The sequence below is a fragment of the Silene latifolia genome, chromosome 8, assembly GCF_048544455.1.
Source record: "Silene latifolia isolate original U9 population chromosome 8, ASM4854445v1, whole genome shotgun sequence".
In the NCBI taxonomy this organism is placed as follows: Eukaryota; Viridiplantae; Streptophyta; class Magnoliopsida; order Caryophyllales; family Caryophyllaceae; genus Silene; species Silene latifolia.
In genome coordinates this window covers 31876319-31899403 of record NC_133533.1, presented here as the reverse complement: position 1 = coordinate 31899403, position 23085 = coordinate 31876319, and the positions used below count along the sequence as shown (strand labels likewise).

Genomic DNA, 23085 nt, shown 5'->3' with positions numbered 1-23085 from the left:
ATATTGCTCATATTTTAATTCAGGTCACAAAAAAGAAAATATTTCATCCAAAACTTGAAATTTGGTACTAACTCTCGTTGCTTCTGAATATATTGCCCTTTACATTATTACATGACCAATTTAAATTAATGAAATTACTTTTTCACATACGGATTTTACTCTTTCACATACATTTTTTCATAAAGATTTCATATCATACTCTTCTCCTAAACGCAATCCCTCTTCTTCCTTAACATAATCAAATTAACTCATATATACACATATAGCCTAAAATCGAATTTAAAGAACTTGAACAATGGATTATAATTCTCCAATTAGTGAAGTAATTTTAACAATTATTAATACATTTTTTTTAAAAAAAATTTAGGTTTATGCATAACTATTATTGTTAATTAGGGTTTGACAAAACGTTAGAATTACAACAATTTGATTGGTAATTTGGTTTGTAATTAAATATGGCTTGATCTTAATCCAACGTCACCGATGACTGGATTTATTGGAGCAGTTGAACGGAGGTGGTGTTGGTGATGAAGGTAGATTAGGGAAGAGAGAAAAAAAAAATAATTGGATGAGCATAAGAAATATGACAAGGGTATAATTGGAAAAAAACGTATGTGAAAGGGTAAAACCCGTATGTGAAAAAGCACGCCCCTAAATTAATCTCCGTCCTCCCAAATTTGTTAAACAGTGATAGATATAACTTAATGGATTTAAAAAATTTGGGAAGGAGGTTGATTTATTGGTCACGTAGTAAGGCAGTGGACAATACAATATTACAGTTATAAGCAACAAGAGTTAGTAAAAAAATTCAAAATTTAGATGGAATATTCTCTTTTTTGTGACCAGAATAATTAAATGGGAGCGGTATTTGATAAAAGTTACATGTGTTTGGAGTAAGTTTCAAAAAAATTATATAAGGGAGGAAGTTTAAAAAAATGGATTATATAAGGGAGTAATAATCAATTTACCCTTTCAAATATTAAATTTGGACGGTTTTAGTTGATTACGCATTCAAAATAGGAGACCTGTCAATATAAACTTTATTTATTTGTCAATGTACAATTTTTTTGTGACAATATGTAACCATTATGTGAAGGACATAGACCTTCACCATTGTTGATGTGTATAGAAGCTTAAAATAGAAGAACGGTTTGTTATAGAGAAAGATATGATTTGTTATAGAGAGATAAAATGAATGTCAAAAGTACATTGTGTTAGTTACAATACTTCTATTTATAGTAGTTACAATACTTCTATTTATAGTAGTTACAATGCTTCTAACTAACTTAGTCAACTAAGCTTGCCTTGACTTCCTTATATTGTCACACTCCACCCTCAAGCTGGACTCGATTTATTGTATCTGAGGCCAAGCTTGGCTGTAAGGAAGTTATGTTGTTGAGACGCTAAAGCCTTGGTCATCAAGTCAGCTAACTGTAAGCATGTCCTAATATGTTGAGTGTTCAAAAAACTTTCTTGCAATTTATCTCTAACATAGTGACAGTCCACCTCTAGGTGTTTAGTTCTTTCATGGAAAACAGGGTTATGTGTTATATGCTCTACTGCTTGACTGTCCCAAAACAAGGGAATGGGTTTAGGCAAATCAACTTGTAGGTGTGCCAGCAGATTGTTAATCCAGACCATTTATGTAGTAGTGAATGACATGCTTCTGTATTCTGCCTCTACTGAACTCTTACTAACCGTTTTTTTGTTTCTTCGTTTTCCAGGATATCAGTGAATCCCCAAGAAAAATGCAATAGCCACTCAATTATCGTCCTGAGAAAGCATATTTTACCCAGTCTGAATCACTGTAGGCAGTAACAGTCAGAGAATTTTCTGCTGGATAGAAGAGACCAGTATTCACCGTGTTCTTCAAATATCTCACAACATGAGTTACTGCTTGTATATGAGGTAATCGTGGCTGCTGGAGAAATTGGCTGAGGTGTTGTGTTGAGTATAAAATGTCTGGTCTTGTCATACTCAAATAAAGCAACCTACCAATAAGCCTTCTATACTGCTCAAGATTATCAAGAAGTTCCCCTAAATTAGTAGATAGCTTCAGCCCTTTGGATAATGGAAAATCTGCTGCTATACAGTCTTCCATATGCATATCCTTCAAGATATCAAGAATGAATTTCCTTTGATTTACCAGTATTCCAGTAGCATTTCTGGCAATTTCTAATCCTAGGAAGTATCTCACTTGTCCTAGGTCTTTAATTGTAAAAGCTTCATGTAATGCTCTTTTTAGCTGGTCAATCGCATGTACTGATTCACATGTAAAGTGCACATCATCCACATACACTAGAGCTATAGTGAACTTCTTTGTAACTTTATCCTGCCTTGTAAACAAAGAATAGTCTTGTTTAGACTGTATGAAGTTGTGTTTATGCAAGAATCTAGTCAGTTCAATGTTTTATTGTCTTGAAGCTTGCTTCAAACCATACAAAGATCTTTTTAATTTGCAAACTTGTCCAGACTTAGCTCACGAGTATATCCCTCTGGTGGAGTCATATAAACTTCTTCATCAATAAAACCATGCAAAAAAGCATTGTTTATATCCAACTGATAAATTGGCCAGTTCTTAGAGGCAGCTAAGGCCAATAAAACCTTTACCGTTGTAAATTTAGCAACTGGGGAAAAAGTATGAGTATAGTCTTTGTACTTGACCTGATTATATCCTTTAGCCACCAACCTAGCTTTAAATTTTTCTATGGTTCCATCTGCTTTATGTTTAATCTTGTACACCCACCTTGATCCTATGGGTTTATGTCCAGTGGGTAATGTGGTTAATTCCCAAGTTTAATTCTCATCAAGAGCTTGTAGCTCTTTATTTATTGCATCCACCCATCTGTTATCTTGGCTTGCTTGAGAAAACGAGACAGGTTTTGTCTCACCTAATAACATTAGCTAAAGACTGAACATATTCTGGTGAGAAGTCAACAAGATCAGAAAAAATAGCTGCACAAACAGCATTGGACCTATGCCTAACCTGAGATGTATTAACAGGTACTTTATGAGACACTTGATAACCAGCTAATCTATTGGATAGCTGTCTTGGTCTTGTGGACTGTCTGACATTAGTTTGTTGTGACTGACTGATATCTATGACTTGCTCTTGAACTGTGACATTCCCTTCAGTAGAAGGACTGGCAATAAAACCGGAATCAAGATTCTGTGTGACCTGACTATTCTCAGCTGGTCTACCAAAACCTGAGCCACTAGGGACTCCCATATTATTAGTTGAACCATTACTAACTATAAGAATATGCACAGTTGCAGGAATTAGTTCATCTGTATCATGAAATAAACCCACCATTTCACCAGATTTGACTGAATCTACCTCCTGTTCTTGATAGGGAAATATGTCTTCCTGAAATATGACATCCCTTGCTGTAAAAGTAGAATGATGCTTCATATCATATAATGTATATCCCTTTTGCCCATATGGATATCCAATGAATACACACTTTCTAGCTTTATCTGCAAATTTATCCTTACCAGTATTTGTCCTAGAAATAGGGGCATAACATTGACGCCCAAAAACCCTCAGTTCATCATAAGTTGGTTTCTTCTTAAACAAAACCTCAAAAGGTGTTTTCCATCCCAGAATAGCAGTGGACATTTTATTAATAAGATATGTTGCTGTAAGGACATTATATCCCCAAAAATTTATTGGTAGATTAGCATGAATTCTCAAAGCTCCAACTGTCTCTATCAAATGCCTATGTTTCCTTTCCACCCGTACATTCTGTTGTGGCCTGCCCACAATGCTTCTTTGATGCACAATACCATGCTACTGAAATAACTGAAGACAAAAATCTTGAAATAATTTTGTACCATTGTCACTTATAAAAGTCTTAATCTTACAAGCAAACTGAGTATCAACAAACAATATGAAATTCTTCAATAAATCTGGCACTTGAAATTTATTTTGGAACAGATAAATCCAAGTGACCCTTGAATGGTCATCTAAGATAGTCAAAAAATACTTGGCTCCTGTCATGCTTGCTGTTCTATATGGACCCCAAAGATCCAAATGAACTAACTTAAATAGATTGGCAGCATGAGAATCACTTCTTTGAAATGATTGAATATGAAATTTAGACATTATACATGTCTCACAAGTAAGTTTCTGAGTACCAGAAATATTCATTACATGTTTGAGTCTGTCAAAAGAGCTACGACCAAGCCTAGAATGCAATAGATCTAGATTACATTCCTTATTACAAACATTTGAAGAGGAACAATGTGGTACTATAGTATGTGGTACTATAGTAGTTGACCGAGTCTTTAACTCTTGCTCTTTATTCTTCAAGTGTGGCTCAAACCAGTATAAGCCTCTCCTTTTCTCAGCTAAAGCCAAAGGAACCTTACTGGAAAGGTCCTGAAAAGCACAATACTTATTAGCGAATAAGAAAATCATAGAGGAATGTTGTATCAGTCTACTAACTGATAATAGATTTTGCTTGAAATCAGGAACAATTAACACATCCTTCAATTTAATTGCCTCAGTAAGATCAATATTTCCAATCTTGTGAACTAATTTAATAGTTCCATCTGGCAAACCAATTATAATAGGTTTACTCAATAACCTAATATCATATAACATATCTTCATAAGATGCCATATGGTCAGAAGCTCCTATGTCAACAATCCAAGACATCTGACCATAAGTTTTTGCTACAGTACATGCCTGTGAATACAGATCTGTACCTACAAAGTTAACAGAAGAAGAAGCTCCTGCAGAATTGGCTTTGTCAGATAGAGCCTTGTATACTTGCTGCATAACATTCTGCATAATACCATCCATCATAACTGAGTTCACTCCTGGCACCTGAGTAACTGCAACAGCTGCAGGAACGGTGTGACTCTGATCTGCAACATTAACCTCAAGAGGATTGTCAGGGAAAGGTACAGAATCAACATTATTAGCATTGGCATTCCTGTGGTAAACATTGCCTCTACCACCAGAGTTATAATTTCTTCCCCTTCCCCTTGAATATCCACTACTGTTGCCTTTTATTTTCTGAAAGCAGTTTGCAGGAGGATGACCTTTCTTTCCACAATGTTTATAAGGATTAAACTGAAAACAACTGGCCAAATTATGACCTCTTCTCTTACAATGAGTACAAAACTTTTGTTCTTTGTCAGCAACACCATCCACTCTCTGTCTCTTCCAGTCACCCTGAGTGACATCAGTAGATCTAGCAGATACATAAGCACTTGCCTCAGCATGAGCACTAGCAACTTCAGAGATTTGCCTCTAACAGAAGGCATACGGAACGAGTAAGATGCTACGAGCCAGCTGCTACACAAAGGCAAGCAACTTGATCACAAGTTTCTTTCTGAGACCCTTTCTCGTCTTCCCTATGATAAATCCAGTTAAATAAGGTCTACCCGGGGTCTGTGACCCTCTAACACTTTTGAAAAAGGTACCGGTTTAAGCACTTTTGGTACGCCTCTCGAGAATAAGAGGCTTCCCTACTGCATTTCTGCCGAGTGAATCTCCTTTCGTAACTAGTGTGAGAGTAGGTCCCAAAATACCGGGCTGGAAGAAAAAGTTTGAATTCTTTTCCCAAATCACTAAGAAAACCGCCGAATGACCAAAAACGCCGGGTTCTTAGTACCCTTCGGTATCTTCGGGGTAAGCCTGCTACGTAGCCAGCTTATGCTGCCATACTCCCTACTTCGCCTGCCAGATCGAACTAGCCAATAACTCGAACGCCAGCATATCTTTTGCAGAAGTCCCAAAGCCTTATTCAATGGAGGTAAAGGTTCATGGACAAAACAGTGGTCCTAACACTGTCAAAAGCCTTATTTAACCCCATTAAGAAATGAATAAGCTTTGAGTTTGTCTCCCTATCCATTATTCTTTTAAGCAGCTGACAAGAACAAGCATTAAGAGCACCACAAGAACAGTAGGGAATAAGATCAATAGCGTCTAAATCTTCCCAGACATTATTTAATTTGCTATAATACTCAACAAGACTAGCATTATCCTGCGAAATCTGGCCTAAATCCTTCTTCAATTGATATATTTCTAGACTATTAGTTTGACCATATCGCTCAAGAATCTCACTCCACAGTTCTTTAGCACTACTAGCATATTTCACAGTCTCAGCAATGCTAGGTTCCATAGAATTAGTAATCCAGCGCCTAACCAACAGATCACATCTATTCCATTGATGATATTTCTTATCCTTCTTATCAGTGATCCTAATTGATTGATCAATGAATCCTTCTTTATTTTTGGCAAGCAAAGCCTGATAAACTTCTCGCTTCCATTGCAAGAAGTGCTCACCATTAAACTTTACTTCAGTCAAATGTAAACCAGGTTGATCCAAAGTAGAAATATACAACGGATCATCAAAAACATCATAAGTTGCAGGAGTAACAGAAGAAGACGATATAGTTTCAGGCATAATTGCAGAATGCAAAGAATGATAAAGAAAGAACAATTAAGGAAGAAATAATCGATAATCAAGGAAGAGAAAGATGAAAGAATGAAGAACGAACGAATTAATCGAGGAAACAGTGAAGGATTTCATAACAAAAACAGAGAGGTCTACAGTGAGTAAGATGCGGAAGCGAATTGAAGCTCAAGATCGTCACGTGCACGATGATACCATGTGAAGAACATAGACCTTCACCACTGTTGATGTGTATAGAAACTTAGAGTAGAAGAACAGTTTGTTATAGAGAGATATGATTTGTTATAGAGAGATAAAATGAATGTCAAAAGTACATTGTGTTAGTTACAATACTTCTATTTATAGTAGTTACAATGCTTCTAACTAACTTAGTCAACTAAGCTTACCTTGACTTCCTTATATTGTCACACGTTAACACACTCAAATTAGGATACTTAGGGTATTTTGAGAACTAATCTGGAAATTTAAGGGTATATTAGATGTTTCTTAAAAATCGAGGTATTTCGTAGAATCTGAAATAACACAGGGGTACAATGTAGAAAATCCCTAACTGATAAGTGATAAGTGAACCGATTTTAAATCTACGTTAAATTTAGTGTTTTTTCGTAAATACTATTTTTTTATAGTTCTCAGCAATGTAATTATGTCATCTTATGTAAATCGCATATTGCAACATCAACAATGTAATATGATAATTTTTTCATCAGTTTTTTTACGTAAGCAGTCGAGCTCAATGAACTAAAGTGAACTGGTTTTGCGCAACTTTATTAGAGTTTCTTGTAGCAAATGACTATGACATTAAACAAAACTATCACAAATCCAATAAATTTCATATCATAAAGACTAAGGGCATGTCTAGAATTAAGGAAGTTAATTAGAAGGAAATATTAGAGGGACAAGGATTACAGAGGAGAAGTGTTAGTGGAGGGAACTTTCTTGAGTGTAAGGTTTGGAATGTTGGAGAGGGGAGAGAGAGGACATGGGGTTAATGGGTTGAAAAGAGAGTTTCATTACTCCTGTAATTGTAACAGATGAGGGATGGTGAGTAATGGATTACCTCTTTTTAGAGGTAATAGTGACCCTAATTGTTACCCTCATTCAAAACCTTTGGAAATGGTCCATAACAATTATCTTGTAATTATTCAGGCCTATTACTGCCATGCCAGCCAGGCCCTAAATGAAAAACGCTTCGCGATTATTTCCTATAAGGTAAAGTTTCAATTAGCACATGACAGTCGCTTAACACAGTTACGTTGTTGTATCTCATCCTTTTTGCTTCTTGCTTACCTTTGTAACACCCCCTCATACCAAGGTGCCTTACCAGGACCACCCTACCATGAAAGTGTGTTACCATCTCGGTTGCCCGAGGCTAGTACATATCAAAAGCGTCTGAACTGAGCACATTTATTAAAGTACTGTAAAGTATAAAGTTTACAACCTCCAAATCCAAATACTGGTTTAACAAAATACAACTCCAAAGTCTAACAATAAAAGAAATCCAACTAAGACTCAGACGGTGATGCTATGACTGGTGATGGTAATACTCCCAAGACAATCCCCAAGCTCACACTAGCAATACCTATCAAGCCTGCTCACCATCCCCGAATGGATCACCGCAGATTCCACAAACAACAAACGGGTCAGTATTACTCAAATATTAAGACAAACAACGGAGAAAACAACTGATCATCGCCAATTCCCAATCCTCCATTCCATTCATACACGTGTCCGACTACACACCGAAGTGTGTAGCCCCGCCAGATTACCTATCGCAATGTAATCCTCGCCGCCGAGTGGGTGACCGCAGCCGATCCCACCTAGTCCAGCTCCTCAACGAGCGACAACAATCCCTGTCCCTTAATGTGCACATCCCCTCCCGTGGCGGGTTCCACGGAGGGCGAACTAGGGTGTGAAGCCACTCCCGCAAGTGACTCCACCACAATCACAATCACATGACATCACAGCCATCTCAATCCCCTCACACCAACATCGTCACAACAATCTCCATACTCCGATGATCAACAGATAACAATAATCACAACAAACATGTCTTACAAAGAACAGTAAACTGAGTAGGGAAACCCTACCTTAGCAATCAAAAGTGGAATGAACTCGAACAATCAGAAAGGCTCCTCTACGAAGTCTTCTCCTATACCATAATCATATAACACAATTACACATTGCACAACCCCCATATTCCCAATTCCGCAAATATACAGTAACCCCAACGAATACGAATAACATATAATTAGAACTTACCAACAGTAGGGTGAAGAATTATACGCAAGAACTCCGAAGATCTTACACACAACAAAGCTATGGAATGATTATGGAGTGATTAGGGAGAGATTAGGGTTAACGTAGAAATGATGAAGTTGAAATGATGTTTTTGAAAACTGACGCGGGATATAAAATAATCTTAAACACTCCCTAATCAAACCGTCAAAATAATACTCGCCAGACCGAATACTCGGTCGAGTTAAGTTATACTCGGCCGAGTATCCGCTACTCGGTCGAGTATTCACTATACTCGGCCGAGTATTCATCAAGCAGAACCAAAACAACTCACAACAACAAAGACTACTCGGCCGAGTAGGCTCTACTCGGTCGAGTAGTCACCAAAGAAAATCCGTAGTATTACAGTCTTCCCCCCTTAAAAAGAACTTCGTCCCGAAGTTCACACTCTACTATAAAACAAGGCACAACACAACGCCACAAGACTATACTAACCACATATAGCAACACCAAAGAACTACACAAGTCACCACAAAATCACTACCCCGACTCAAAGCAAAACAACAAAACAAGACAAAACACGACCGCGACCATCTCCTACCCCCCTAAAAGACAACGGTTACGTCCCCGTAACCAAACATACCTGATCAAAAAGGTTAGGAAAATGTTCTCGCATAGCTTCCTCAGGTTCCCATGTGGCTTCCTCCACATTATGATTAGACCAAAGGACCTTGAGTAAGACCGTCTCACCATTCCGGGTCTTACGAACCTTGCGATCAAGAATCTCCTTAGGAATCTCGGCGTAGGACAAGGATTCATCAAGCTCGATGTTCTCCATTTCAAGGATATGCGACGGATCGCTCACATACTTCCGAAGTTGAGATACATGAAAAACATTGTGCACCCTATCCAAAGCTGGTGGTAACGCTAACCTGTAAGCTACCTCGCCAACACGGTCCAAAATCTCATAAGGACCTATAAACTTTTGGCTTAGCTTACCCTTTTTCCCAAACCTCATAACACCTTGCATAGGTGACACTTTCAAAAGAACCTTGTCACTTACCGTAAACTCAATGTCCCTGCGGTGTAAGTCGGCGTAGCTCTTATGACGATCTTGAGCTGCTCTCATCTTTTGCCGAATTAACTGGACTTGCTCAACCATATCTTGAACCAGCTGTGGCCTTAAAACCACCGTCTCAGAACTATCATCCCAACAAATTGGACTTCGGCATTTCCGACCATACAAAGCTTCAAAAGGTGCCATCCCGATGCTTGTATGGTAACTGTTATTGTATGAAAACTCGATCAGATCAAGTCTGTCTTCCCAACTGCCCCCAAACTCCATAACACATGCCCTCAACATGTCCTCTAAGGTCTTGATGGTCCGTTTTGTCTGACCATCGGTTGCCGGATGAAAGGCTGTACTCATCTTCAAAGTTGTACCCATCAACTCTTGCAGCTCTTGCCAAAACTTGGATATGAACCTCGCATCACGATCAGAAACGATATCTTTAGGTATACCATGTAACCGAACCACATGCCTCCTGTGACCCAATGCCAGCTGCATCTTAGACCAAGTATCTTTCATGGGAACGAAATGGGCTGACTTGGTTAACCGATCAACAATCACCCAAATCATGTTGTTACCTTGTTGTGACCTAGGCAACCCCACAATGAAGTCCATGGAGATCGACTCCCACTTCCACTCGGGTACTTCCAAAGACTGAATCTTACCTTGTGGTCTCCTTTGTTCACCCTTGACCCTTTGACAGGTCAAACATCTGGCTACAAACTCAGCTACATCTCTCTTCATGTTTGGCCACCAAAAAGTCTTCTTAAGGTCTTTATAAAGCTTGTCACCACCCGGGTGAACTGAATAGGGAGTGCAATGAGCCTCCGTCAGGATCACTCTCCGTAACTCTACATCCTCAGGAACACACCATCTCCCATCAAAACGAACACTCCCATCTGAGTGGATAGAAAACCTGGAAACCGTTCCACTCTCTACCTTTGACTTCCACTCCTGAATCTTAGGATCAAGCTCTTGTTTAATCTTGATGTTCTCATACAACTCTGGCTCGATCGTCAAATCCCCGATGGTATCTCCCTCTCGAATCATAAAGATCCCCAACCTAGACATCTCATCCCTCAACTTCAGCAAGGACATAGCTGTACATAGCGAATGAACGCTCTTCCTGCTCAGTGCATCTGCAACAACATTAGCCTTACCCTCATGATAGATGATCTCCATATCATAATCTCCAATCAGCTCCATCCACCGTCTCTGTCGCATGTTAAGCTCCTTCTGAGTGTAGATATACTTTAGACTCTTATGATCAGATAACACCTTAAAAGTTGCTCCATAAAGGTAGTGCCTCCAAATCTTAAGAGCGAACACAACTGCACCCAGCTCCAGATCATGAGTAGGGTAGTTCTCCTCATATTGCTTCAGCTGCCTTGAAGCATAAGCTATGACTTTCCCTTCCTGCATCAAAACACAACCAAGACCATTCTTTGAAGCATCGGTATATACCTCAAAGTTCTCACAACCCTCTGGCAAAGCTAGGATAGGAGCTGTGGTCAAACGTTCCTTTAAGGTCTGAAACGCCGTCTCACAACTCTCATCCCAAACAAATCTGACTTCCTTCCTCATCAAAGCTGTCATAGGCCGCCCTATGGTAGAGAAATCTTTCACAAATCTCCTGTAGTAGCCGGCAAGACCTAAGAAACTCCGAATCTTAGCAACATTCTTTGGCGATTCCCACTTGGTGACGGCCTCAATCTTACTAAGATCCACAGATACCCCCTTCTTAGATATCACATGGCCCAGAAAAGCCACTTCCTCTAACCAGAACTCGCACTTAGATAGCTTGGCATAAAGCTGATTTTCTCTCAAGGTCTGCAAGACTATCCTCAAGTGCTCCTCATGCTCCTCCTTAGTCTTAGAATAGACTAAGATGTCGTCGATGAAAACAACCACAAACCTATCCAAGAACGGTGTAAAGATCCGATTCATCAAATCCATAAAAGCTGCTGGCGCATTGGTCAACCCAAAAGGCATCACCACGTACTTGTAATGACCATATCGAGATCGGAACGCTGTCTTAGGAATATCCTCATCTGCTATCCTCAGCTGGTGACATCCCGACCTAAGATCAATCTTGGAAAACACACCTGCTCCACTAAGCTGATCAAATAGGTCGTCAATTCTAGGCAACGGATACTTGTTCTTCACTGTGACACGATTGAGCTCTCTGTAATCAATGCACAGTCTCATACTCCCATCTTTCTTCTTTACAAAAAGAACTGGAGCTCCCCACGGTGACACACTAGGCCTGATATAACCCTTGCCTAGCAACTCATGTATCTGCCTTTTCAACTCTGCCAACTCTTTAGGTGCCATACGGTAAGGTGCTTTAGATATAGGACCCGTTCCCGTCTTAAGCTCCACGCTGAAATCAACATACCTCTTGGGAGGCAAACTCGGTATCTCCTCAGGAAAAACATCTTCGAACTCTCTCACCACAGATATCTCAGAAGTTGTCGGTGGCTCTACTCGGTGGTCTCTCACATGACAGAGAATCAAGGGACACTTCTTCCTCAAACATGACTTTAAAGTCATCACAGCTATGAACCTACACTTAGGCTTTACCACAAACCCTCTATAGGACACCCTAATACCCTTGGGACCCTTTAAGGACACCCTCTTTTGCCGACAATCTATTCTTGCATCATACTTACCCAGCCAATCCATCCCGACAATCACCTCGAACCCATCCATAGGAAACTCTAACAGATCCACTGGTAAATCTACCCCTCCAACTACCATGGATACTCCCTTATACAGCTTGAGACACGACACAGACTCCTCTGAAGGTATGAACACATCATCTTTTATAACCTCAAACTTCCCCAAACCCATAGACACAGCATGGCTCTTAGACACAAAAGAATGTGTAGCCCCGGAATCAAACAAAACAAAGGACGGTACATTATGAATAAGAAAGGTACCGGTAACTACATGAGCATCATCCTGTGCTTCCTGCTTGTCCATCATGAAAAGCTTCCCGTTGTTTTTCTGTCCTCCACCCTGAACTGAAGCATTGGAGGTACTTGGCTTGCTCGCCGAATCTCGAGTGGTATTTGTTGTTCCGCGCCGATAAGATCCACCACCATCGTGGTTGTAACCGCCCTGGTTGCCCTGTCCACCTCTGTTGCCCCATGAACCTCCCGGTCGGTTACTAACAAAACTCTGAGTCGGCCCCTGAGAAAAATTCCCTGACCGAGCTCCTGAACCAGTGTCGGGCTTGAAGCTCGTGCATTCCCGTCTTTTGTGGCCTATCCCACCACAGTTGAAGCATGTAAGGTTAGAGTTGTCACTCACACTCCGACCTCCATTCTTTCCCCAACCACGAGATCATCCCGAAAAACCAGCTCCCCCAGAAAAAGCCTTAACATGGTTGAAGTTCTCTTTCTTGTTGGCCGGCTGACTGTTGTTTCCACCATCAGCCTTCCTCTTTTCAGCAGCAGTCCTCTCATCGATCTCTCTTGAGAGATCTACCATTCTCTCAGCTTGACCCGCTCTCAGGTACACTTCCTTAGGGTCAGTAGCAACCCCAGCTGGCATACGACTCACGATCTTAGCAGATAAACCCCTCTTAAAACGGAGAGCCAAACCTCTCTGTCCTAGCTGCATGTCCTCAACATAACGAGATAGCTCCAAAAACCGATGATAGTAGTCAGTGACCGTCATCTCCTCAGTCATGGTGAAGGAATCAAAGTCAGATCTCATCTTGTGTCGGATATGCTCCGGCACGAACTGCTCCCTCATAGCACTCTTCAACCCAGACCAAGGAATAGCTCCTTCTGCCTGGTAAAAAGCTCTAGCATCTTCCTTGACGTTTTGCCACCAAACTGCAGCTTCACCTCTTAGGTAGTACACTACCTGCTCAACAATCATGTCTTCGGGGCACTTAACCATTTTCATGAGAGCTTCAATCTCACGGTGCCACTTCTCGAGTAGCTTTGGTTCACCTACCCCATCATATGTGGGAGGGTTGAAGCGAGCAATGATGATGCTGAGCTGAGTTGCATCCATCGACTTCTCGTTCCCCTTTCCCACATTTTTGAGAGCTTCAAGGAGAGCCTCTTGTTGCTCAATCATGCGAGCAACCTCATCAAGAGTCATCTCCGAAGCTTGGATCTGCGCGGGAGTTCTTTTGGGCGGCATACTGAGCTGACAAGAAACACGGAAACGTAAACACAAAAGCCTACAACTCAAAACGTGATAACCTTCCGCCAAAAGAACACTCAGCCGAGTATACAACCATACTCGGTCGAGTAACGACTACTCGGTCGAGTATCTTAGATACTCGGTCGAGTATTCGACTCTAGAAGCGAACGTCAAAAACTCAAAAACAACACTCGGTCGAGTAAAACAACACTCGGCCGAGTAGACACTACTCGTTCGAGTATACCTTCTTACTCGGTCGAGTTATCACATACAGTAGCTACTGCTACTCACGGCCAATCAATACTCGGTCGAGTGCTTGGTTACTCGGCCGAGTGCTCCCTACTCGGTCGAGTACCTGCCCTACTCGGCCGAGTCACAGAATTAACGGGTATACAGTATAAAGTTCTCTATCATGCTCACTATTCCCGCAACGAACACATAACGTCAAGGATTTTAATGCCACGTTATAATCACATCAGCATACAATTCAAATATCAATAACTTTAATGCTACGTTATAATCATATCAGCATACAATTCATGCATATGCTAAATTCATCATGACAAACATTCACACACCCGTCACATCCTCCATTTCTCCCATCACCACACTTACAACTTTCAACACACACACTTTCAACTATCAACTATTACCAACATGCATCTTCACATACATGTACATACAAAACCTAACTCTCATCACACTTCCCCATATTACCGGCTCGAGTTAGTGAGGGCTAATTTGCGACTCCGGGACGTCTCCCGAGTCTTTGCAGTAGCTCCAAACAACTCTCCCCGAGTTCATTTTATTCAGACTCCCTAGGTTCATTAAATTCATTGGTTTAGGTGCCGAAATCTTCGGCTCTGATACCACTTTGTAACACCCCCTCATACCAAGGTGCCTTACCAGGACCACCCTACTATGAAAGTGTGTTACCATCTCGGTTGCCCGAAGCTAATACATATCAAAAGCGTACGAATCGAGCACATTTATTAAAGTATCTTTATGTAAAGTATAAAGTTTACAACCTCCAAATCCAAATACTGGTTTAACAAAATACAACTCCAAAGTCTAACAATAAAAGAAATCCAACTAAGACTCAGACGGTGATGCTATGACTGGTGATGGCAATACTCCCAAGACAATCCCCAAGCTCACACTAGCAATACCTGTCAAGCCTGCTCACCATCCCCGAATGGATCACCGCAGATTCCACAAACAACAACGGGGGTCGATTACTCAAATATTAAGACAAACAACGGAGAAAACAACCGATCATCGCCAATTCCCAATCCTCCATTCATACACGAACCGACTACACACCAAGTGTGTAGCCCTGCCAGATTACCCATCGCAACAGGTAATCCTTGCCGCCAGTGGGTGACCGCAGCCGATCCCACCTAGTCCAGCTCCTCAACGAGCGACAAAAATACCTGTCCCTTAATGTGCACATCCCCTCCCGTGGCGGGTTCCACGGAGGGCGAACTAGGGTGTGAAGCCACTCCTGCAAGTGACTCCACCACAATCACAATCACATGACATCACAGCCATCTCAATCCCCTCACACCAACATCGTCACAACAATCTCCATACTCCGATGATCAACAGATAACAATAATCACAACAAACATGTCTTACAAAGAACGAGAACCGAGTAGGAAACCCTACCTTAGCAATCAAAAGTGGAATGAACTCGAACAATCAGAAAGGCTCCTCTACGAAGTCTTCTCCTATACCATAATCATATAATAAAATTACACATTGCATAACCCCCATATTCCCAATTCCGCAAATATACAGTAACCCCAACGAATACGAATAACATATAATTAGAACTTACCAACAGTAGGATGAGGAATTATACGCAAGAACTCCGAAGATCTTACACACAACAAAGCTATGAAATGATTATGGAGTGATTAGGGAGAGATTAGGGTTAACGTAGAAATGATGAAGTTGAAATGATGTTTTTGAAAACTGACGCGGGATATAAAATAATCTTAAACACTCCCTAATCAAACCGTCAAAATAATACTCGCCAGACCGAATACTCGGTCGAGTAAAGTTATACTCGGCCGAGTATCCGCTACTCGGTCGAGTATTCACTATACTCGGCCGAGTATTCATCGGCAGAACCAAAACAACTCACAACAACAGCACTACTCGGCCGAGTAGGCTCTACTCGGTCGAGTAGTCACCAAAGAAAATCCGTAGTATTACAACCTCCCCATACCATTTTCTCTATGGCTACCCCTCGTCTTCTCACCATCATGCCCATCTCACTTTCCATTAATATCGCGAGATTCGTGACAACCACCTAGAGACCAACCCCCTCCTCACACGTCAACCCTCATTCACCCCTATGCCAATAATTTTAAACATTCCTCCTCTCGGTTCCCTTCACCCTACTGCCGTCTCCCTCATGCTCTCCTCCATGCCCACCATGATTGTGCTTCCCCAACGCTCTCCTCAACATCCAAATTTCTCTATTAAAACAAACACTAGTGTTACTTTTTTGTCAAAATTAATTGAATGAGTAGATCGACGTAACTTTTTAGTTAGCTCAACCAATTAATCATAAGATGAGCACTTTGATGGCTTGATTAATCTAAATTCAAATTCAATTAGCTCGAAATTTACTTTTTTTTTTTTTTTTTTTTGGCAGCTGTGAAAAAAGACATACCTAACTACTCATGGCCCTACATGCAAGGCCATGTGCAATCTTATTAACAGACCTAGGAATATAACTAAAAGAAAGACAGTGAAAACTCGAACTAAGATAAAGGATATCATCTATAATAGCTTTAATGTGATGATGTGGTCGGCTGACTTCCGCAAGGCAAGCAACAAGGGGTAAGCAATCCGAAGAGATTTCTAAGTGCCAGAGACCCTTCTCCTTAGCCCAGGTGAGGGCTTCCCTAACTCCCAGTGCTTCAGCTTGGAGGGCGCTCTCCGCCTTAATAGCAGTATCAACTTCAAACATCCTACTTCCCTCAGCCGAGAAGGTCACCCATCCAACCCCCGCTTTCTCTAAATCTTTCCAACCTGCATCCACCATAATACGAACACAAACACAGTGGTTCGAAGGTTCAATGACAAAGGCCGGTTTACTTTCCCGTAACCACCTCATCTTGTCCCCCTCTAAATCTCCATTTCCCACAGTCTCATTCCCCTGGCTCCCTATCTCCTTATCATATAGCTGATCCGCCATTTCCATATTTTGGGCCCATAAACACATAACCATCTTTGGATGAAAAGCTACCCCTTGGAACATGATTTTATTCCTTACTCGCCATATACTCCATAGGGTAGCCATAAAGCTTACCAGTCGTGGTGTAGCGTCATCAAGTTTGTCCAGATAACTGATCCAGTTCATAATCCATCTGCCTAGACTTATATTATCCCCCTGAGTAACTCTAATCCCCAACTTAGAGGAAGCCCAAATCCTTTTAGCCACTTCACAATCTCTGAACAGGTGATCCATAGTTTCCAACCTTCGTTCATTTCCGAACACAGTTTACAGCTAGGCTCCACATCTATATTTCGCTTCACAAAACTACTCCCAACTGATAGTGACTTTGTAATGATTCTCCATAAAAGCAATTTCCATGTCATAGGACCCGGGAGACGCCAAAGTTTTTTCCTACAGAACGTCCTCTCCCCCGCTTCAATCCGTGTTTTGTCCTTTTGTGACCCTTTTTCCTCCATGAAGTTGCTAAACAGTACCCCATAAGCACTTTTCACAGTAAACTCTCCAGTCGGACTGTGCGTCCAGTAAATTTCATCCTTAGATCTGGACTTCAATATTGGAGTGGACAAAATTTTTCTAGCACTATCTTCAGAGAAAATCTCCCTGACCATCCCTTTATTCCATTTTACAACTTCCCTTCCGCCCACCCCAATCCTAATGTCTCCCACTTTCAGATTCCGGAGAGCCACCGAATCCTGTGACAGAAAAATCTCCTTAGGTTCAGGGATCTTCCCATCCAACCATTTGTTCGTCCACACATTTAAGTGCGACACATAGCCCGGTTTCCATCCTACCTGTTCCCAAGCAAACTCCATTCCATGCATAATACCTCTTGCCCCCCATGATAAGTTGTAATCCTTCTTTTTTCTTGGCAGGCCGTCAACCATAGTAACATTCTCTAGCAGTTTTTTCCTAAAAATCATGCCAAAATAGGAATTTTTCCTGGATAAAACCCTCCAAGCATGCTTCGCCAACATTGCCTGGTTAAGACAAACAATATTCCGGATTCCTAACCCTCCTTCGCATTTTGGAAGACTGAGAAAGTTTTGACTACACCAGTGAATAGTTCGCCCTAATTTACATCCCGCCCACCAAAAATGCGACAAAAGGGAATTTACCCTATTTGCCACACTTACCGGTATTTTAAACACCGATAGGACGAAATTTGAGAGATTTGATAAGACAGAAGAAATTAGGGTGAGCCTACCAGCCGGAGAGAGAAAAATCCCATTCCAAGAAGCGATTCTCTTCATGACATGATCAATTAATCCTTTAAATAGTTCCCTTTTAGAGCCTTGAAGTTCCGTAGGGAGACCCAGGTACTTACCAAGCCTCTTATTCACATTTACTCCAAGAGCTCTCATACTTTTCCGTGCTTGTCGCAATCTTGTACTTGGACTAAAGATAACAGCTGACTTGTCTTCATTTATGACCTGTCCAGATACTTTACAAAACTTATTAAGCAAGCCACGTAGCTTCCGTGCTCCATCATTTTTAACCTTAAGAAAGAAGACCGCATCATCTGCAAAGAAAAGATGAGATAACCGTGCCTCCCCATGACAGAGTTTGATGCCTTGCAAACTTCCTTTCATCAACCCATATTCCATATTGGAAGAAATAGCCTCCATACATAGGACAAAAAGAAAAGGAGACAGCGGGTCTCCTTACCGCAGTCCACACTTCGGTATAAAAGTCTCAAGAGGAGCCCCGTTAAACAGAACCTGATAAGACACTGTTGTGACACAACTCAAGATAAGCGTGATTAACCTCGTTGGGAAACCAAATTTTATCAACACCTCTTTGAGAAAATCCCATCTCACCCTGTCATAAGCCTTACTCATATCCGCTTTAAAGGCGAATTTTCCAACATTTCCAAGCTTATGAGAGTTAATTCGATGAATAGCTTCATGTGCCAGCAAAATATTATCCGAAATTTGTCGGCCTGGAATAAAAGCATTCTGAAAATCTCCCACAAGGTAGCCCATCACTCTAGCCAACCGGTTGGTAATGCATTTCGAAATAATTCGCATAAAGACATTGCAAAGGCTGATAGGCCTATAATCACCAACCTCTTCTGGATTATCACACTTGGGCACTAGGGCAATAAAGGTTCGATTCATCTCCTTCAAAACCATTCCCGAATTAAGCACTGATAGAACCGCCTTTGTGATATCATGCTTCACCAGAAACCAACATTTCTGGTAAAACACTGCCGGCACCCCATCTGGACCTGGAGACTTCAAAGCCCCCATTTGAAACACCGCTCTTCTAACCTCCTTGGACGTAAAATTTCCATTTAAAAAATCCACATCATCGTTTTTGATACTTTTCGAGATTTTCCCTACAAAATCCTTCACAAGGCAGTGCTGTTGTTCATTTTGTTCCTGAATATCATATCCTGGGGGGTTATACAACTCCTTAAAGAACCCTTGAAACATACCCCCGACTTTTTCATGATCATAAACTCAATCTCCCACCTCATTCTTTATACCCAGGATATAATTCCTCCCCGCACGTCCCTTTACCCAATTGAAGAAAAATTTGGTACAAGTGTCTCCTTCCACCATCCATTTCATCTTAGCCCGTTGTCTCCAGAAGATCGCGGCCGCTCTTGCAAAACCTGTGACCTCCTCATTCGCTCTCACGTAGGGTTCCTCATCTCCTTCGTTGACTGCAGTCTCCATACCCTTTGTTAACTTGTCATCAAATTCATCCCAAATTTTGTTCCATTGTTGCCTTTTATCAATGGCCCATTTCTTGATTTCACCTCTAGTCCTTCCAAGTTTTCTTGCCACAACATATACAGGAGTCCCTATCCAACGAAATTTCCATGCCTCTTTTATTATACCCATACATTCCTCATGGTCAAACACCCACGCATCAATCTTATATGGCTTTTTATTGTCGTTTCGGACAAGATTCAAATCCAACTCAATTGGTGCATGATCCGAGATTTGTATAGGAAAATGCTTAATACCAGTATTTGGGAAGAGAGAAAACCAATCCTTTGACCCAAGCGCGCGATCAATTCTTTCATACACTCGTTTCTTCCCCTTTCTATTATTGCACCAAGTAAAAGTTGGCCCTTTGAAGGGGATATCAACTAGCTCATTACTAATCCTCCAAATATTAAAATCATACGCCCCACTAATCCCACTTGTAGTACAGCTTAGTTTATCACTACCAAATTCCACTTGATTGAAATCCCCCATGATTAGAAACAGATGATCCAAGTTTCTAATATAGACTTCCAACTCCGCAAAGACCGAATTCCGCATACAAACATAAGGAGCCCCATAGAAAAGCACTAGGTACCAAGAACGACCCTTATATTTTTCCACTAGCAAAATGATAAAATTATTACATGAGAAAATTTGGCTAATCCTAGCCTCCTTACGATAACCAACCCAAAGCCCCCCGGCACTACTAACGACATCAACGCCAACATAATGCATAAAACCATAACTTCGAAATACAGGGAATAAACTACTTGCGTTACATTTAGTTTCCATTAGAAAAACAAAATCATAATACGTATTACCTAATAACGCTCTTAATTTTGGAATTGTAGGGGCGAGCGTATTGATAAGACCCCTACAATTCCATGCCAATCCCTTCATGGCGAAAGAGGAGGTTGACTTGGCCCTACCTCCGCAAAGCCTCCATTGTTATTTGTTGAAGAGTCAGAAGAGTCCTCTATCTCCATCAGGTCCACTGTTACACGAAAAACCCCTTTTGTTGCCTTATCTTGGTTGTCCAAATTTCCCAGTCCAAAGCATCTTTTCTTAGCAAGTTGTTGGAGATAGCTCTTTGCACTAGCCAAGGATGAAACAACCTCCTCCGACACCAGGTTATCAGTGATCACCGTGCTACATTTTCTTTTACGAGCGCCATACACAACCATCTTTTCAGCTTCGGTATAAGATGGTTTATAATAGCAATCAGCAAGGCCCATTAACCCGTCAGAAAGACTTGGGATATGTCGTCCTTCATCCATCCCAGCAATAAGTCTTGATGATACCCCACTAGGAGGGATATCAAACAGTTTCAGTGCCCCCTTCCTTCCATCACTATCAGCAGCCGCCAACTCTTTCCCCTTCACCATCCTACTAGTCTTCTCTGAGTCCCTAGCATCCACCGTCTTCATAATTTCCTCCAGTGATTTAATATTGGATGAACCAATCTGCAATTCCAAGTCCTTTCGAATTATTGCAGCAGGAGTGATAGCCAAAGAGATACCTTGCTCATCATTATCAGAAACCAGATTTTGTTCTATTCCAACAGAATCCTCATTTGCAAGGATAACTCCCATTTGTTGCTGCTGCCCAGAAATGGAACCATCAGAGCTTTCAGACGGAGTAACCAGATTGATCACATCCTCATGATGAAACACAGATGACTCTTCAGAAACTGAGTTTAAATCCTGTGAATTGTAATCAGGATAAAGATCAGAGTTGGGTGTCCCCATTCTAGCATCTGACTCAGACTCAGAGCTAATAATTACGACATTTGTGTGGTCTTCCTCCATTCCTGCCACATTCACAGCATTCATATCCTCCCCCACTGGTGTAACACCCCCATACTCCAAGTGCCTTACCAGGACCACTCAGGTATGAAGACATTACCATCTCGGTTACCCGAGGCAATGATAATCAAACAACAATAACGAAACAACATTTATTATAAATAGTTTAACGCATAGTTACAATCCATGAAACCAACTAAAAGTACGATACATTATTCTCAAACGATGTCTAACTGAAATGTAATTAAACTAAGGCTACAGCGGAAGACTCCTATCATCATGTCGTGGCATCCCAGCTATCCCAGTACTCATCTCAATACCTGCTCAATATCTGCTCACCATCCCCGAATGGATCACCGCAGGTTTACAAAACAACACCGGGTCGGATACTAATCACACAATCAATATTGATAACAATAATAAGATAAACATGTGCAATGAACCGTCACACACACACACACACACACACCACCAACTCCCATCATCTCAATCTTGACCGTCCACTTTGGACCGGACACTCGCCAGTGGGGGACCGCAACCGTTCCCACCTAAGCCCCGCTCATCATACCGAGCGATAACCCTGTCCCATTAATGTGCACATCCCCTTCCGTGGCGGGTTCCACGAAGGGCGAAACTAGGGCGTGAAGTCACTCCCGCAAGTGACCCCACTCAGCCGATAACGCATCTCGAGAACCATAGACAACCAATCACAATCACAATCACAATCATCATATCAAACAACTAACTACAGCACATCACCAATATCCCATTATGGGACTAATACTGAGTAGGAAATCCTACACTGAAAGCACAACAAGCAGACGGTATCTACAGATTTGTATCAAAACGCCTCTTCTACGAACCCTCCTCCTATCATATAACACACATAGGCCATACATCACATACTACACATAAAAACCCCCAATTCCTAAATTAGGGTTTAACCAAACTTAACTAAACATTATAAAAATTATGTTAAAAGCTTACCCTTGACGCAAGGAACTCAACGACACGAACAACGACAAGAACTGACCGTCTGAACTCCGGGAATTGCTAAGAATGCGATTAGGAAGATGAACTCGATCGCTTTCTCTCTTAAACATGGTTTTAGGTTTTGCAAAAGTGATTTAAAACAATGACGATTATGTTTAAATACCTTAATCGCATAATTAACAAAACCCGAGAAAACTCCCCGTAAAACCGGACACTCGATCGAGTACCCAAGGTACTCGATCGAGTACCCCCTTACTCGATCGAGTACCCCAGCTACTCGATCGAGTACCCAACAGTCGAAACTATTTTATTTCGCAACTTGCCCTTACTCGACAGAGTAAGGGCTACTCGATAGAGTACCCCAAGACTTATAAATACGGAGTATTACAGTCTTCCCTCCTTAAAAGGAACTTCGTCCCCG

The 23085-nt window shown here is 41.2% G+C and overlaps 4 protein-coding genes across 4 annotated transcripts; all 4 read right to left on the bottom strand.

Moving 5' to 3' along the window:
- Window positions 1-1765: 1765 nt before the first annotated feature.
- LOC141594985 (uncharacterized) lies at window positions 1766-3619 on the bottom strand. The gene is made up of 2 exons (XM_074414963.1): window positions 2892-3619; window positions 1766-2336 (listed from the first exon to the last, which is right to left on the bottom strand). Exons 1-2 carry the CDS (start codon window positions 3617-3619, stop codon window positions 1766-1768), a joined length of 1299 nt encoding a protein of 432 aa, XP_074271064.1.
- Window positions 3620-3790: 171 nt separating this feature from the next.
- LOC141594984 (uncharacterized) lies at window positions 3791-6419 on the bottom strand. The gene is made up of 2 exons (XM_074414962.1): window positions 5799-6419; window positions 3791-5260 (listed from the first exon to the last, which is right to left on the bottom strand). The coding sequence occupies exons 1-2, from the start codon at window positions 6417-6419 to the stop codon at window positions 3791-3793; spliced, it is 2091 nt and encodes a 696-aa protein (XP_074271063.1).
- A 10160-nt stretch (window positions 6420-16579) lies between these two features.
- LOC141594983 (uncharacterized) lies at window positions 16580-17107 on the bottom strand. Its single transcript, XM_074414961.1, has one exon. It carries the CDS (start codon window positions 17105-17107, stop codon window positions 16580-16582), a length of 528 nt encoding a protein of 175 aa, XP_074271062.1.
- Window positions 17108-19611: 2504 nt separating this feature from the next.
- LOC141594982 (uncharacterized) lies at window positions 19612-20658 on the bottom strand. Its single transcript, XM_074414960.1, has one exon. The coding sequence runs from the start codon at window positions 20656-20658 to the stop codon at window positions 19612-19614; it is 1047 nt and encodes a 348-aa protein (XP_074271061.1).
- Between the last annotated feature and the right edge of the window lie 2427 nt (window positions 20659-23085).

Excerpts from the sequence above, each read along its gene's own strand:
- LOC141594985 (XM_074414963.1), bottom strand. The coding sequence starts at position 3,619 with ATGTCCACTGCTATTCTGGGATGGAAAACACCTTTTGAGGTTTTGTTT. Across the intron at positions 2,337-2,891 it reads TCTTTAGCTAATGTTATTAG|GCAGGATAAAGTTACAAAGA; the intron begins GTGAGACAAAAC and ends TTTGTTTACAAG.
- LOC141594984 (XM_074414962.1), bottom strand. The coding sequence starts at position 6,419 with ATGCCTGAAACTATATCGTCTTCTTCTGTTACTCCTGCAACTTATGAT. Across the intron at positions 5,261-5,798 it reads TAAATAAGGCTTTTGACAGT|AGGCAAATCTCTGAAGTTGC; the intron begins GTTAGGACCACT and ends GCCTTCTGTTAG.
- LOC141594983 (XM_074414961.1), bottom strand. The coding sequence starts at position 17,107 with ATGGCGGATCAGCTATATGATAAGGAGATAGGGAGCCAGGGGAATGAG.
- LOC141594982 (XM_074414960.1), bottom strand. The coding sequence starts at position 20,658 with ATGGAAACTAAATGTAACGCAAGTAGTTTATTCCCTGTATTTCGAAGT.